The sequence below is a fragment of the Podarcis erhardii genome, assembly GCF_964252035.2.
Source record: "Podarcis erhardii genome assembly, chromosome: 1".
NCBI lineage: Eukaryota > Metazoa > Chordata > Lepidosauria > Squamata > Lacertidae > Podarcis > Podarcis erhardii.
Window position 1 is genome coordinate 11,022,004 of NC_138497.1, and position 15,605 is coordinate 11,037,608.

The window sequence follows — 15,605 nt, forward strand, 5'->3', positions numbered from 1 at the left end:
CTTCCGGGTCACGTGGCCAGCGTGACAAGCTGCATCTGGCGAGCCAGCGCAGCACACGGTATGCTGTTTACCTTCCCGCTGGTAAGCGGTCTAACAAGCAAGCAAAAATAAAAAGGAGCTAAACTGTCAGGGCTCCCTCTAGGTCCCAGCTCACAGAGGACCAACGCCAGGCTGATATTATGTACAAAAGTCTTTATTGAAGTATAATTTCCATTTTAAAGCCAGAGCGTGCAACCCTACGTCTAGACTCTAGACAGGCGAAGTCCCCTCTGAGTCACTGCCCCTTCCGCACCAGTTTAAGATCCTAGCCCGGCTCCACCTCCTGCGCTGTTCCTTCCTCCTCTGGGTCCTTCTGCCCCCTGGGGTTTCCTCCCTCCTGGACTCTTCTGACGCTGACCCCCCTGATTCTTGCCCTTCCTTCCGGCGGGCTTTGGGACCTGGTTCCCTATCCGGGCTACCTGCTGTGCCGCTCGCCTGTACATTTGAACTTGGCGTGCGCGCCCAGCCGGTGACTTTCCTCTTGACCGTTTCCCCGCTCTCCGATGGAGGCGTGGCCAATCCTGACTCATCTCCTCCCTCTGGTGGTGGGAAGACTGGTCCTGATGCCTGGGACTCCTCCCCCCCACTACGCTCTGGTGGGGACGCTGGTCCTGATTTCCAACTGCTGCTCAGGGAGTCCCCGCTGGCCCCTTCCTTCTGGGGTTTCCCCCTTGGCACCCCCCTTGCCCTGGCCATCGGCGCTCCTCTCTGTGAATCTTCCGATTCGCTGGAGAGACTCGTGGACTCTCTCTGACCACTGTCACTGCCTACACCCCCCTCGTATTCCTCCTCCTCACTCTCCATTTGCTCCTTCTCCTGTGTCTCTGCTCCTGAACCCCTGACATAAACTAACAAGCTAACAAGCAAACTAAACTAACAAACTAACAAGCAAAACTAAAAAGGAGCCCCGTAAGCCCAAAAGACGCTTCATTTTCTCACCTGTCGAGTACGAGATCTGGCGCGAAGATGAGCTTGCCAGGGTGATCGATGGATCTCCACATCAGACCGACCATCAACACTTCGAGCCAACAGCTTTCCAAAAGCCTTACTTGATCGAACAGACTGAGTTCTATAAAGCCTTTAAGGGGAGGAAAGGGAGGGGCGTGTCATTACATCATAAACATCCGCTTAACCACCCAACTTTTTCTAGAATGGAAAAGTGTGACTTTCGAAAGCATCAAATCATTTCAGAATCAGAACTTTGAATGCCTCGCATCTTTGAATGCCATTTTTAAACCCAGAGAAACCATGAACTTTTCCAGGCTGGCAGCACTTAATCTCTTGATCTCACAGGGCTTTGGGAATCATGCGTCATCCTTCCAAAGAGGAGATATGCACACGAGAAACCCAGGGCGGCAGGTGCTGGAGAGGCTGACAAGGATCTGAGCAGAAGGGAAAGCCAGTTTGTTTCTACATGCCCATATCCTTTAATACAAGTGGGACAGCAACAAAATTCTGCAGTGCATCCCCAGCCCCTAAGAGAAGCATTTCTGTTGATCGATCCAGCAAACCTGCAATTGCTTAATACTGTAATTGGGGAGGCAGCTAAAGCGGAAAAGGAGACCTTCATTTTCACTTGCAGCCTTCCGCTGTTGTGCTAAACATATCAGGTAGCAGGTAATGGAAGAGACCTTCTACCTGAGACCTTGGACAGAGCTGGTAGCAGTTGATGTCAACAATACTGAGCTAAGACAAACAGGCTGAGTCAGTATAAGGAATAGCCCTGAACTGGAACATTTTATACTTGTGAGGGGTACTGGAGAGTCGGAAATGGAAAAACAGTTTTCCTTTACCTTTCCTTCCTTCTGAAATAGCCTTGTATAATGCAAGGGATGGAGCTTTGTAATGTCTATAATCCAGACGTATGGCAAGCCGTGTCGGAAGTCTAGATTTTGGCGAATTCCCTTTAAAATAGCTTCCTCTTCCCCCCCCCCTTTTTTTGAGATCTTGCAAACTCAACAACTTTGAGCAAAACTAAAAAAAAGTTCAACAACTTTTGTGTCCGGATTTTCACTCTTTGAAATATGACAACCCTAACTCAAGAGGATCAACAAGCTTGGCTAGTTTCTGCTTGTTCCTGGTCTGCTCATAAACCAACTCCTTATCTTTTTTGGATTACTTCTTTTAACAAAACTCATCCCCGTACTTGTACTGTTGGCACACAGGATGAAGCCTGTCTCTAGACAGGAATGTCAACAAAAGCCTCCCTTTCCCTTTTCTTTTTGAACTGCGGTATATTTCACCCCCACCCCAAGACAGCGAAGAAAAGCAGGCAGAAGCAGCAGCAGCAGGAGAGGCGAGCAAAGTATAGACCACACAAATACAAGTTGGGAAATGAAAGAGATCTTCTTCCAGAACTTTGCAGTGACGATGCAATGCAAAAAGCCTGCCATATGGACCCGGTCTTAGTGCCGTGGTGCTGTGCTCTCTCAAATGTCCTGCTCCATCATATGGGATTTTAAAGAAAGGGCGCGGAGGGTATCCTCACTAAAATGAGGGCTGCTGGGAAATTGACGGATGGCGATCCACACCCCCTCCTACACACTGCATCCCAAGAGCAAGAACAGCGTGAAACCACTTGGGAATGAGTCAGTAGCAACCTGCTGTTCTCTCTGGCACCAGAAGCAAAGCCTTATGGGAAGGAGAAGTGTCATCTTCGTAGAGAGGGGGAAAGTGGCAAACTGAAAAAGAAAAGGCAAAGGATGAGGAAGAGGAGGGGGGAATAAGGATACAGATACGTGCAGGAGAAGCGCCGAGGCACCAAAGTGCTCACATATAAATGTAACACAGCCCTGCTGCTTCTGCCCCCCATCCTGCTTGAAAAAGGAACTTTTTTTCAGTTCAGTTTCCAGTTGTTGTTTTTTTCAGTTCAGGGGCCACATTTCCTTCCGGGCAACATTCTAGGGGCCACATGCTGGTGGTGTGCAGGGCCAGAGCAAAAGTAAAGGTAAAGGGACCCCTGACCATTAGGTCCAGTCGTGACCGACTCTGGGGTTGCGGCGCTCATCTCGCTTTATTGGCCGAGGGAGCCGGCGTACAGCTTACGGGTCATGTGGCCAGCATGACTAAGCCACTTCTGGCGAACCAGAGCAGCACACGGAAACGCCTTTTACCTTTCCACCAGAGTGGTACCTATTGATCTACTTGCACTTTGACGTGCTTTCAAACTGCTAGGTTGGCAGGAGCAGGGACCGAGCAACGGGAGCTCACCCCGTCGCAGGGATTCGAACCACCAACCTTCTGATCGGCAAGTCCTAGGCTCTGTGATTTAACCCACAGCGCCACCCGCGTAGGGAGGGGCAATTAATATAAATTTCACCTACTTTCACACACGCACACGGCTCTCTGTTATCTAGCCAGGCAAGCAAATGGCATAAGAGTTCAAGGGCATTTTTCCAGCCAGGCAAACCTGTGTCAGTGGGGGTGTATGGCTGGAGAGAGTCCCAGAGGCCAAGTGAAGAGGCCTGGAGGACCACATCCGACTCCTGGGCTTGAGGTTCTCCACCCCTTCTTTGGAAAGAAAGCAACTCCAGAAAGGAGAGGTTCTGAACAAAGGAAATAGAGGGTCAAACACCCCTCTCTCCCACCTCAATACCAATGGATAGTAATGAGAATAAAGAAGCACCAGCCTAGGAATAGGTCATTTCTGCTTTTCAATGTCCTATCAAGTTCCTTGCCACTTCCAAGTTTGTCCAACTCGTGCTTGCCTGGCACGAAGCCTTTTTGTCTGTCATTGTGATTTCTGCATGGCCAGGGGGTTGGACTAGATGACCCTGGGGTCCCTTTCAACCCTACTACGTCTCTATGATTCTATGACTGCAGCTCTCTGCATTGTTTTCTGGGAGTAAAGCTCCTTTGAACTGAACAGTGCTTACTCCTGAACTGCACTGATCTTTAACAAAATATCTTCAGCCAGGTGAAGAGCAACTTTTAAACTTTGTTTAGGGCGGCAAACCATCTTCCATTTAAACTGCTGTCATGTCTTGATCAAAAAGAGAAGATTGGAAACATAATAGGTCAAGTTATATAATCAACAAGGAGAATTGAAAGAGGGCAAGGATTTGCTGAACTTGATTGGGTAAATGGGAACACAAAAAAGGGAGGTGTGAGGAAGTCAAGAAACAGGGTTAAATAAGTATAAAGTTAAAAATTGATTTTTTTCTTTTTTATGTTTTCTATTATCTTTTTTGATGCTTTATTGTGTATTTTTTGTTTATTTTTGTGTATTTTTGCTATGTTTGTTCTTTTTTCTATGTTGTATGTATGTATGTGCTTTTTTGTAAAACCTTAATAAATATTTTATAAAAAAACTCCATCAAAGGGAAAGAATAAGGACCCCACCCTCTGCTTACGGATGCCCCCCATCCTTTGACTACTGCTGCGCTAACCGATCACAAACTCAGAAGCCTCGTTGCAGGGCTGTCTTAATCATATGTTACGCTGGGGTGCAAAAACCCACCCAGCACACACACACACCCCAGGTTGCCCAGAGTTGTCAACCTTTGGGGGCGGGGGAGTGTGTTCTGGGCCAGCCGTTGAGGCGTGCAGGCAGGGCAGAGCAGAGCAGAGCACAGAGGAGCGCAAGGCCAGACACCTCATCAGGTGCACAGCGCGCTCTGGGCGGGCCTCTCTGCAGCCCTATGCCAATCCCAGGCAGGCAGGAGGGCAGAGCCAGCCAGCTGCCTCAGCATCTCGCTGGCTCGGTCATCTCCGAACTCGTGGTGCAGAGCCACCCGCAGCAGAAGAGCCCACCACAGTGCTCTGACCAACAGACAGGCCCAGACAGGGGGGGGGGGCGCATATGGGCCACTTGGCCCGGGCCTCCGATTTCAAAGGGGGTCTCGGTCAGCATATTCACAATCGTATATCTATATTTTCCATTTTGTCTCTATATGCAGATACGGTTCAAGCCTTGAAATAAAATTATTTGTCAGCATAACTTTTGTGAAAATTATTTATATACTTGCTTATTCATAAGACTTCAGTTATCCCCAGGGTAAAAAAGGGGGGGGCACATTATCTACCTGGCCCTGCAAGGCCCCGCCAATGGGCGGACTCTTCCCCGGACTCCAACTCTTGGGCCCCGGACTCTCAGCCTGGCGCCCCGAGAGACCAGCGCCTGGGTGCCCCAGACCTGCCTTGTTGTCACCTCTTCTACTTGCCAAAGCAAGGAGGGGGCATCAGTTACCCTGGTGCTCTTGCGGTTGACATCATTACCCATCTTCTGAAAAAAAAAGAAAAAAAGTCCCTGTCCTGTGCTCCAACTCCTGCTCCCCACTTATACTCCCCTCAGTATCCTACTTCCAGAGTCAACATGGGAGTTACAACGCTGCTCTGTTGGCCTGTGGAATGCTGATGCATAATGGGGGGGGGGGACTGTGCAAATATCTGTGGTACTAAATTTACAGTATGATCGCACTGTTATTCATTCTCCCCACCCTGCCCCGCCGTCGTTCGCACCACAGATGCACCCTGCTACACAAGTACAGCATGCCAACTTGATTTTTGAAAAATAATGCTTTGAATTTAGTTCACATTTCTGCTCAGAGTCAAATGAAAAGAGAAAAGGCAGATCAGCCTGAAATTGAAGAGGTCAATAATTCCGAGGATCATCAACTTGTGAAAAGAGAGATCGTTCCCCCCCCCCCATATGAAAGGAATATAGAATCTCTAACAGCAGCATTTACTACCTTGGGGTTGGGAAATCAGACACTCCTACCAAACACACACACTCTCTCTCTATCTCTCTATCTCTGTCTCCTACCCCCAACACTTTAAGTGACAAAATAAGCAGCCACTCAAATGTGAAAATGGATTCATTCCCCAGCTTGAGTGCAAATGCCTGGCATTTTCCAATGATCAAAGTAAAATTACTCGTCGCCGGAGCGCCCACTCAAGACCTCAGACTTTTCAGATATAATGCTCTTCTTGTATTTATGATCCTTCCTTCCACTTGCAACAGACAGCTCTCAGTCGCCCTGCTGTGTGCACATTTTAGATGCCTTAGAAAAATTAGAAATTGCCAAGACTCTTAAAACGGCTCAAGGACTGGTTTTGCAGCACTTTTAAAAAAAAAAAAGTAAGTTGATCTTTTTATTTTATTTTCATTTTTTAAAGGGCTTTGGATTGATTCCATTCACTCTGCCCAAATCACTCACGAGGAAAAAAGAAAAGTAGCCATATAGAGAAGAAATTGCAGCTGTTGGGTGGGTGTTCTGATTACAAAGTTATGCCTGGAATTGCAAAGACATTCCACCAACTGCATAAGGTGCTTCCTTATTCCTAGCTACCCTGCTGTCCTACAACATCTGTATCGCCAACTCTGAGTAGCAGTGGCTTTCCAAGGTCAAAGTCTTTTCCATCACCTGCTACCTGATCATTGGCTACGCTTGCTGGGGCCGATGAGAGCTGGAGTCCTGCAACGTCTGGAGAGTCGCAGCTTCCTGCGGTTCCTGAGAAATGGTCAGGGATTGAACCTGAAACATTCTACAGTCAAAGCATGTGTTGTTAAGCATAGCATTTTAATTCACTGAAATTGAAAATGCTTGTATGCATTACCAGGTTGCTTAAATTCGATTGGTTGGTAACTGAATTCTAGAGAGTCTAGTAGTTCTCATGCGACTGGCTAACGCTGGTCGCATGGGAGGTATCTAGTGAAGGAAAGACTCCAATTTTATGTGCGGCAAGATGACTGTGTTTTAGAATCCACTGTGAACACTGCTAAGTTGAATCGAGTGTGGGAGCGCTTCTTCTTTGCTTGGAAGAAAGAGAGCAAAGCTGCTGGAGAAGGGGAAAGTGGAGGTCTCCCATAGGAGCTGCAAGGCATGGCCTAATTGAGATACAGAAGGCTGAAAGTCCTGAGCTCTGGAAAGAGAGGAAAATACAGTTGTTTGGAAGTTAGAAGAAGAGACTGTAAGCCCATGCTTGGAGAAGCACGGGGTTGTAAATGTTATGTTTTAATTAATCTATAAGTTTCTGCAAGTAAAGTTTAGGAATGTTGAAGTCTGGAATTGGTTTCCAATTCCAAAGAAGGGTGCCAGTGATATATATGATTTGAGCTTCTTAGCTGTGATTTTGCTACTGCTATTTCAACATGTGTCTTGTTACAGGTTGCAGAACCAAATCATGATACGGGATCTGTTCTGGGAACTAAATTACACTAGTGCCTATGTCTGCAATGTATGTTACATGGCACAAAAGTCCACTCGGAAAACTGGAATGTTCAAAATTCTTACCAGGAATCTTTTTGGCCCAGGCAATCATGTGGACCAGTTCTTTGTCTGCAAGCTTCGTCAGCGACATCATCATGGAGGCTTCTGTAAACGGTTTGCTGGGGCGGCTCACCAACACATTTGGCGGCTCGGCTTCAAGTAATATGGAAACGAACTGTTCTGGGGTCAGTGCATTGACCAGCAATTCTTTTACTTGAATTATGGCTTCATTGTTCTTCTTAACTTTGCCTACGCAGTGCACTGGATCGTCTGAGTTGCGGTGGCGGCGAATTACGCGATAGCCACAGCGCTCTCTTCTTGAACCTGAAATTCACAATATTTCAGAACTAAAGGAAGTTTTTCATTAACCCAGTCACCACATTTCCCTTGTGCAGGGTATAATAAATAATAATAATAATAATAATAATAATAATAATAATAATAATATTCTGATAACAATATTTTAAAACACAAAACTGGCCAATACGAGAGCAATGTACTGATTGCCAAATTCCCCAGTGCGTCCGGCATTCAAGTTGTAGACCCGGAAATTTGGTGGCCACCGATGGTTGCATGCTTTCTCCATCAATTAAAAGCTTAACTCTTTGCTCAGGCATTCCCCAGCCACGAATGTCAGTTCTCCAGGACCTTCGGTTTATAGCTGATATCAATGTTCATTGAATGTTCTGTTGGAATGTTCTATTACTTTATTTCTGCAAATCTGACCTTTTGTGAAGTGCTTTGCTACTCAATGAATGAGGCAGCAGGACCCTCACAGAATCCTAAAGTTGGAAGGGAAAAACCCCTGCGATGAAGGAATATGCTGGGTTTTATATATATATGTTTGGTCTGCAATGTTGCTGCCACTGAGAAATGGGCTCATTCCCAACTACAGTATTTAGTATAATGAGCACACAGCCGTAGTGTTGCATGCAGTTAATTTAGACACTTTCTAAACCACTGTCGATTTACTCACAAGATAATTAAAAGTGGTTAAAAACAGGAAAACAAGCATATATGTTTAAAACAAGACTAAAGCCTGAGAGAACAAAAATGTCTTCAGCTGTCGTACCTCAGCAGGAATGCTGTTCCACAGAACAGGTTACAGATAGGTAGCCGTGTTGGTCTGCCATGGTCAAAACAAAATAAAAAAATTCCTTCCAGTAGCACCTTAAAGACCAACTGAGTTAGTTCTAGGTATGAGCTTTCGTGTGCATGCACACTTCTTCAGATACACTGAAACAGAAGTCACCGGACCTTTCTATATAGTGAGAAGGTGGGGAGGGGTATTACTCAAGAGTCGTCAACAGGCTCATCGCAGCTATCTGCCAATCACCCATTCCCACCACCCTTCTGAGTAATACCCCTCCCCACCTTCTCACTATATAGAAAGGTCCGGTGACTTCTGTTTCAGTGTATCTGAAGAAGTGTGCATGCACACGAAAGCTCATACCTAGAACTAACTCAGTTGGTCTTTAAGGTGCTACTGGAAGGAATTTTTTTATTTTGTTTTGACCACAGAACAGGGACAGCTACACTAAAAGCCCTGCTCCAAGTTACTGTTCTTCCCCCACAGCCCATTTCAAATACTGTAGGTGTTAACCCTTTTGTTTTCTTCTTAATTTAAAATAATTTTATGGCTTTAAGAATGTAATGAATGAATCTGTTTTAAAGCACTAAATAGGGAGCCTTTTTATATGAAAAATAATAATTCCTAAGTGTAGCATGTTTATTTTACTGCGATTCCTCTCCATGTGGTGAGAAAAGGTTTGAAGTAGCAATAATGAGAAGCAAATAATCCATGATTAAGTCAGCAACTCAGTTTTCTCTTTTATGTCAGGTCAAACATCAATCACTTCCAAACTCTATAGGAAACATCAACATAACTGAAAACAACAACAGGCCTTTTAAGACATATCACTTGGTAAGTTGGTAACTCATTTATAAATGTGAAATATTTCTATTTTTTCTTGGAATATACAGTCGTACCCCGGCTTCCAAACGCCATGGGAGTTGAATGTTCCAGCTCCCGAACAATCGAAAACCGGAAGTGAGTGTTCCAGTTTTTGAACGTTCATTTGGAAGCCGAATGTTCGACGGGGCTTCGGCGGCTTCCGGGAGCTTCCTGCAGCCAATCAGAAGCCATGCTTTGGTTTCTGAATATTTTGGAAGTCTAATGGACTTCCTGAACAGATTCCATTAGACTTCCAAGGTATGACTGTAACAAGTTTGCAAGTCAAGAAGTCTACACATATTAAATTAGTGCACCAGCCATTATTGGTCATAATTTTTTTTTCTTTATGAAACTGATCATTATGAGAAGAATTTTCCAAAAGCCACTGCTGTCCAGGAGTATCTATGATGCCCCTGTTCTTGCACCCCTTAGAGATCCTGCGTCAACCTTGTCATTATTTTGCCAAAAATCAATGCCATGCTGACTCCCTGTAATTACCACCACCATTAATAAAGTCAGAAGAGTGGAAGTGGAACCAGCAGCACATATATTCATGGTCAAACAAGTGACTCATCTTATCCCAGCGATGCCAACCTGGTGCTCTCTTCATCAGATGAGCCTGCCCTCTCCTTTGTTTTCATTCTGCATTGTGCTATCCCTCCTCTCCCTACACACTACAGTGGTACCTCAGGTTAAGTACTTAATTCGTTCCGGAGGTCCATTCTTAACCTGAAACTGTTCTTAACCTGAAGCACCACTTTAGCTAATGGGGCCTCCTGCTGCCACTGCACCGCCGGAGCACGATTTCTGTTCTAATCCTGAAGCAAAGTTCTTAACCTGAGGTACTATTTCTGGGTTAGCGGAGTCTGTAACCTGAAGCGTATCTAACCTGAAGCGTATGTAACCCGAGGTACCACTGTACAAGGGAAAAGCCAGAGTCTCAGAGAACGGGGAAGAAGAGGTGCAGAAAGTGCCCCACACAACCCTCCTGGAAGTTTCCTGAAGAGAAGCTTGCTGAAGAAAAGCACCTGAACTTCCCATCTTCCTGTTGAAAATACCAACCCCTATTTGTCACCTTTTATATGGAGTCCAAACACCCTCCGTTGGCATCGCCACTGCCCTGCCACACTGCTTGGGCACGCTAGTGTGGCGATCATACAGGATCCCCGGAGGTCTATTGATCCCTGTGCCACCACTTAATTTCACGCTGCCACCACCCAGGCCCTACCTGGTACAATACCGAGTCTAGTCAGGGTTAAAATTCTGTTTATTTATTGCAGTTTAACAAGCGTGTGGTTTCATAAACGGTCTCAGTCAATTACAGTCATGGGCTGCCTATCCAGACCTATAACTTCCGCTACCTGCTCTCACTCACTAAACCACCTCTCAGATATTTACTTGTCTTCCTAGCCCCTAACTGTTCCTGACTCAGCTTATTTCGCTACACTAACTCAACCTACCCACAGACTCTATCCCAATTCACTCCCACTCCAACCAACCACACAACTCCCAATGAACTCTTCCCTTCGCCCCTCCCAGAACTGGTTTTATAGTCCCTCTGACTCCACCCCCCTGGGTTCTGATTGGGTAACCTGTTTAACTATTTCACCTCCAGCACTCTCATATGTTAACGTCACAGCTAGCTCCTCACTGCCAATTACCCTTTTGTAAACAGCAAAGAGATCGTCCTAGCCAGAACACCACATGTCAGAGATTCACCACTGTTGGGCATTAGAAAGAACACTGCCTGTTAGGTCTATTTAAAGATTCAATGGAGGCAATCACCAGCCCTGATTCACCCACCCTGAAATTATAAATATCACGTCCCAGTTTTGATATTTGATTGCTGGGTCCAGGATTATTACAACATTTTCCATTGCTTTTTCTCACTAAGCACTCTCCACTTCCCTAAGTGATTAGAAGTTCCAGAGGTATCCTTACAGGGTATATTTTGCTTTGGATGAGACTGGATTGAAGACTTGTCTTTGAATTGTTTGTTTTATTTACAAATATGCATCAGATCCTAAGGCAAGCATTAAAGCTGCTGGTCATGATCCAGGTGGTCCTGGAACCTGCTGGGCTGCTTGCAATCCAGCTCCCTGTCTCATTCTTTGTCCTCTTAATTCAACACTGTTTCTCTACCCTTGGCATTGGCTGAAGGTGTCCCATTCCAAAGGCAGGGGAGAGAAACTTCCCATCATTCGCTCCTTGCTGAAGATTAACCTGTCATCTCTGACTAGCCGCAAGGAATCAGCCAGCAGTCATCACACTGCCATGGTCTCTGGGCTACTGCTATGCCTGAACAGGGAATGCACCAGTTTGCACTCACTGTAAGGCCATAGTAAATGATTTGTAACGAATACCTAGATTTGGGCTGCTTTGTTCCTCCCCTCTAGCATGCAGAGAAAACGTGTCACCCAACCCCTGGCTTAGATTTATGTCCAAACTGGGAATTGTCATTTATTTCACTCGAAACAAACCACAATTTGTAGCGAAGGTTTACAAACCATGGCTTTGTTTGAGAGAATCGAACCACGAACTTTCTGGCAGCAAGAGCTGTTCAGCAGTGGAACGGACTCCTTTGAGAAGTGGTGGACTCTACTTTACTGGAGTTTGGACAAGATGGCCCTTAGCGTCCCTTCCAACTCTACAATTCTAGCAGAAAAAAATTGTCGTTTTTATCATACCATGAATAACCCAAACCCTGGTGTGTTGTTGTTGTTGTTTTTGGGGGGTTGTGCTTTTGTAGTTTCTATGATTGCTCCAAAGACAGATCAGAGTACTTATTTCCCATACCCCTACCTCATTGCACTTTCAGTACATGCCTATTTATTTTAAATTTGCATATGAAAGTCAGCAGGATATTTCGCTTCTAAATGATCAGAATGAGTAAGTAACCAGCCTCTTCTCCCGAGTTCTGCTTCTGTTGATCCCAACAGCCTAAAATCCAAGGCTGACAGACAACAACACCCTTTTATCACAGTTGTTGTATAAATGAATTGATTGGGTAGCCTGAGAGAATTCGGCTTTGATTGCAGTATATATATATATAATATCTGTTTCGCTCTCCTAGAATAAAAGGCTAATGATTGAGCTGGGCAGGCTCCCCAAATGAAATGAGACACATGATTGAAAACCGCTTTTCATTTTCAGCGTGAAGTCATAAGTGTCAATAATATTCTTTCTCCTTGAAAACCGCTCTGCAATTCAACTCGAGTGACACCGAAGTTTAGGAAAGCATTCCTGCACCTTGAAAAAAAAATAATTCCCCATTGAAGAAGAAGAAGAAGAAGAGTTTGGATTTGATATCCCGCCTTTCACTCCCTTTAAGGAGTCTCAAAGCAGCTAACATTCTCCTTTCCCTTCCTCCCCCACAACAAACACTCTGTGAGGTGAGTGGGGCTAAGAGACTTCAGAGAAGTGTGACTGGCCCAAGGTCACCCAGCAGCTGCATGTGGAGGAGCAGGGAATCGAACCCGGTTCACCAGATTACGAGACTACCGCTCTCAACCACTACACCACACTGGCTCTCAATTTTATTGCATACAAATAAAATGAAATGGTATAATATATGGCAAAGAAAAAAAATGTAAGCAGAATCCGGATACATGGATTCTTAGAAGATTACAAAATGATTTCTCTGAACACTTTCTGATCCAGGATGTATAGCAATCTACCCCTTACAATTCAGTGCTGCTTCCAGATAGAGGGTTTCACAAGAATCACCCATACCCAATCAAGACATTATTAGAACATACGAAGAGTCTGCAGGATCAGGCCAATAGCTGTCCAGCATCCTGTTGTTCACAACGGGAAACCTGCAAGCAGGACCGTTTGCAGAAACTCGCATTCAGAAGCGTTGCTGCCCGCAACCATGGAGGAAGAGTATCGCCATTGTGGCTATTGGCCTCTTAAGGCGCCTGCTTCTTGGGAGAAAAGCAATGACAAACCTAGACATCATCTTAAAAAGCAGAGACATCACCTTGCCAACAAAGGTCCGAATGGTTAAAGCTATGGTTTTCCCAGTAGTGATGTATGGAAATGAGAGCTGGACCATAAAGAAGGCTGATCGCCGAAGAATTGATGCTTTTGAATTATGGTGCTGGAGGAGACTCTTGAGAGTCCCATGGACTGCAAGAAGATCAAACCTATCCATTCTGAAGGAAATCAGCCCTGAGTGCTCACTAGAAGGACAGATCGTGAAGCTGAGGCTCCAATACTTTGGCCACCTCATGAGAAGAGAAGACTCGCTGGAAAAGTCCCTGATGTTGGGAAAGATGGAGGGCACAAGGAGAAGGAGACGGCAGAGGACGAGATGGTTGGATAGTGTTCTTGAAGCTACCAGCATAAGTTTGACCAAACTGCAGGAGGCAGTGGAAGACAGGAGTGCCTGGTGTGCTCTGGTCCATGGGGTCACAAAGAGTCGGACACGACCATACAACAACAACATGAATTTGTCCAATCCCCTTTTAAAGCTATCTAAGTTGGTGGCCATCACTGCTTCCTCTTGGAGCGAGTTCCATAGTACAGCTTCACTCCTATCTGTCCTGAATAATAATAATAATATTTATTTATTTATTTATTTATTTATTTATACCCCGCCCATCTGGCTGGGATTCCCCAGCCACTCTGGGCAGCTTCCAACCAAATATTAAAAACAATACAGCATCAGACATTAAAAACTTCCCTAAACATTCAGCACCACAGGATGTCCATGAGTTCCAGTACTATAAAACATTTCTCTATCCACTTTCTCTGCACTGCACCTAATTTTCTAAGCTTCTATCATACTGCATCTTATTCGCCTTTTCTCTAAACCAAAAAGCCCCAAATGCTGCAACTTTCCCTCATAAGCAAAGTTGCTCCATCCCCTCAATCACTTTGGCTGCCCTGAACCCTTCCCTCCCACCCACCCACACACACACAAACAAAAGCAACTAGCACTGGAACTGCTGTCAATGTGAATTCCTTCCCCCAATGGTAATTGTTGCCAGTGGGGATGCTTTTTACCAAAATCACAGCCAATGAGCAGAGGTTTAAACTTCACAAACCCACGTACTAAACTTCTGTTGACAACCACAGTAGTCTGTTGACAACCACTTGGCGTTCAGTTTTTAAATCCTATAATGTGATTGCTAACCCTGTTATTAACACGTAGTTAGGCCCTTGGTGACCCTCACAACAGCCCTTCATTTATAAGTTGCAAATTATTATTATTATTATTTGTTAAATTTCCATGCCTCCCTTCCTCTGAGGATCACGGGGCAGTTTGCAATATAAAATCGCAAAAAAAATATATATTGTAGTAACAAACAAAAACAATCCCCCCCCAACACACAGCCATAGATTTTTTAAATTAGCCATAGGCCTGGGAAAAGAGGAATGTTTTTGCCTGAGGCCTAAACATAGGTAGTGAAGGTGCTAGGCAAGCCATTCCCTGGAGAGAGCAAGCGGGGAGCCACCACAGAAAAGGCCCATTCTTGCATTGCCATCCTCTGGACCTGATGTGGGGAAGGCACATGAAGAAAAGCCTCAGATGATTATTGCAGGGGCTGGAGCAGTCCCTATATGTTTACTGCCAATCTGGAACTAAGGCTGAGAGGTTGGGTTCATTGCAGAGTCAAGGTCTGGACAGAGGATCTCCTGATCACCACTTCACAGCAGTACCAAACCCAGGATCCTAGAATATTTTTCCAGGTGCATTATTGATTTCAGGGAGTGACTTGAATGTAAGACATTGTGCTAAGGCAGCTCTAGCAGGCTGTATTGGGGCCTCCTGCGGCTGCCTGAGGGACCTGTGTCCCTTACATTTAAATGTGCCACCGTGTCACTTTGCCTTCTGGAAAGATGAAAGGTAGCTTTCATTCTACCTCATGAGATAGAATGAGGTTCAAAACCACGCTGTCATTCCTCCATTCCCAATCAATGGGTCTCGTGTCTCGTGGGCATGTACACTCTGCACTGGTGATCCTTCTAGCTAGCTAAGGATGACAACTTTATTAAAGAGCCTGGCCATCTGTGACGGTGTCAGGTGACAGCTAAAGGAAAAGCAGAGTCCAGGCCGGTGAAGTCATGTTGTCAGCTCCTGAAGAGACCACCAATGACCCCAGACAGTACAGCTGGGGAAGCCTGGTCCACCGCCTGCTAAAAACTTACTACCGTATTTTTCGCTCCATAAGACGCACCTAGTTTTTAGAGGAGGAAAACACACACACAAATATTCAGTGCCTCCTCTGCTGCTCGCTGTAAAGCAGCAAAGTGGACAGCTCCTCTCTGCTTTAAAATGGAGCCTCGTCACTCCCCTTCCTTCCCTCCTCTGTAGCTCGCTTTAAAGCAGAAAAGCGGACAGGAGCTTACACGTCCCTCCTCCACGCAGCATCCGCTTCATAAGACGCACAGAC

General features: G+C 45.5%; 2 protein-coding genes across 5 annotated transcripts in view; one reads left to right on the top strand and one right to left on the bottom strand.

The window, feature by feature from the left end:
* Positions 1–15,605, bottom strand: part of ESR2 (estrogen receptor 2) — a 68,742-nt gene that overhangs the window by 21,259 nt on the left and 31,878 nt on the right. Inside the window, exons 5-6 of the mRNA XM_081862080.1 lie at positions 7,275–7,574; positions 979–1,117 (exon numbers count right to left, since the gene is read on the bottom strand). Coding sequence (XP_081718206.1) covers positions 979–1,117; positions 7,275–7,574 — 439 coding nt within the window. The remainder of the gene's footprint in view (positions 1–978; positions 1,118–7,274; positions 7,575–15,605) is intronic.
* The window catches only part of LOC309344601 (uncharacterized protein), a 55,208-nt gene that overhangs the window by 15,489 nt on the left and 24,114 nt on the right, over positions 1–15,605 (top strand). Inside the window, exons 2-3 of one of the 4 annotated variants that reach the window (XM_081867170.1) lie at positions 9,091–9,174; positions 9,637–10,282. In XM_081867170.1, coding sequence (XP_081723296.1) covers positions 9,091–9,174; positions 9,637–9,714 — 162 coding nt within the window. In that variant the 3' untranslated portion in view covers positions 9,715–10,282. Of the gene's footprint in view, positions 1–6,001; positions 6,119–9,090; positions 9,226–9,636; positions 10,283–15,605 lie in introns of those variants that run through there. The other 3 variants (XR_014157782.1, XR_014157783.1, XM_081867171.1) reach the window with 3 other exon arrangements.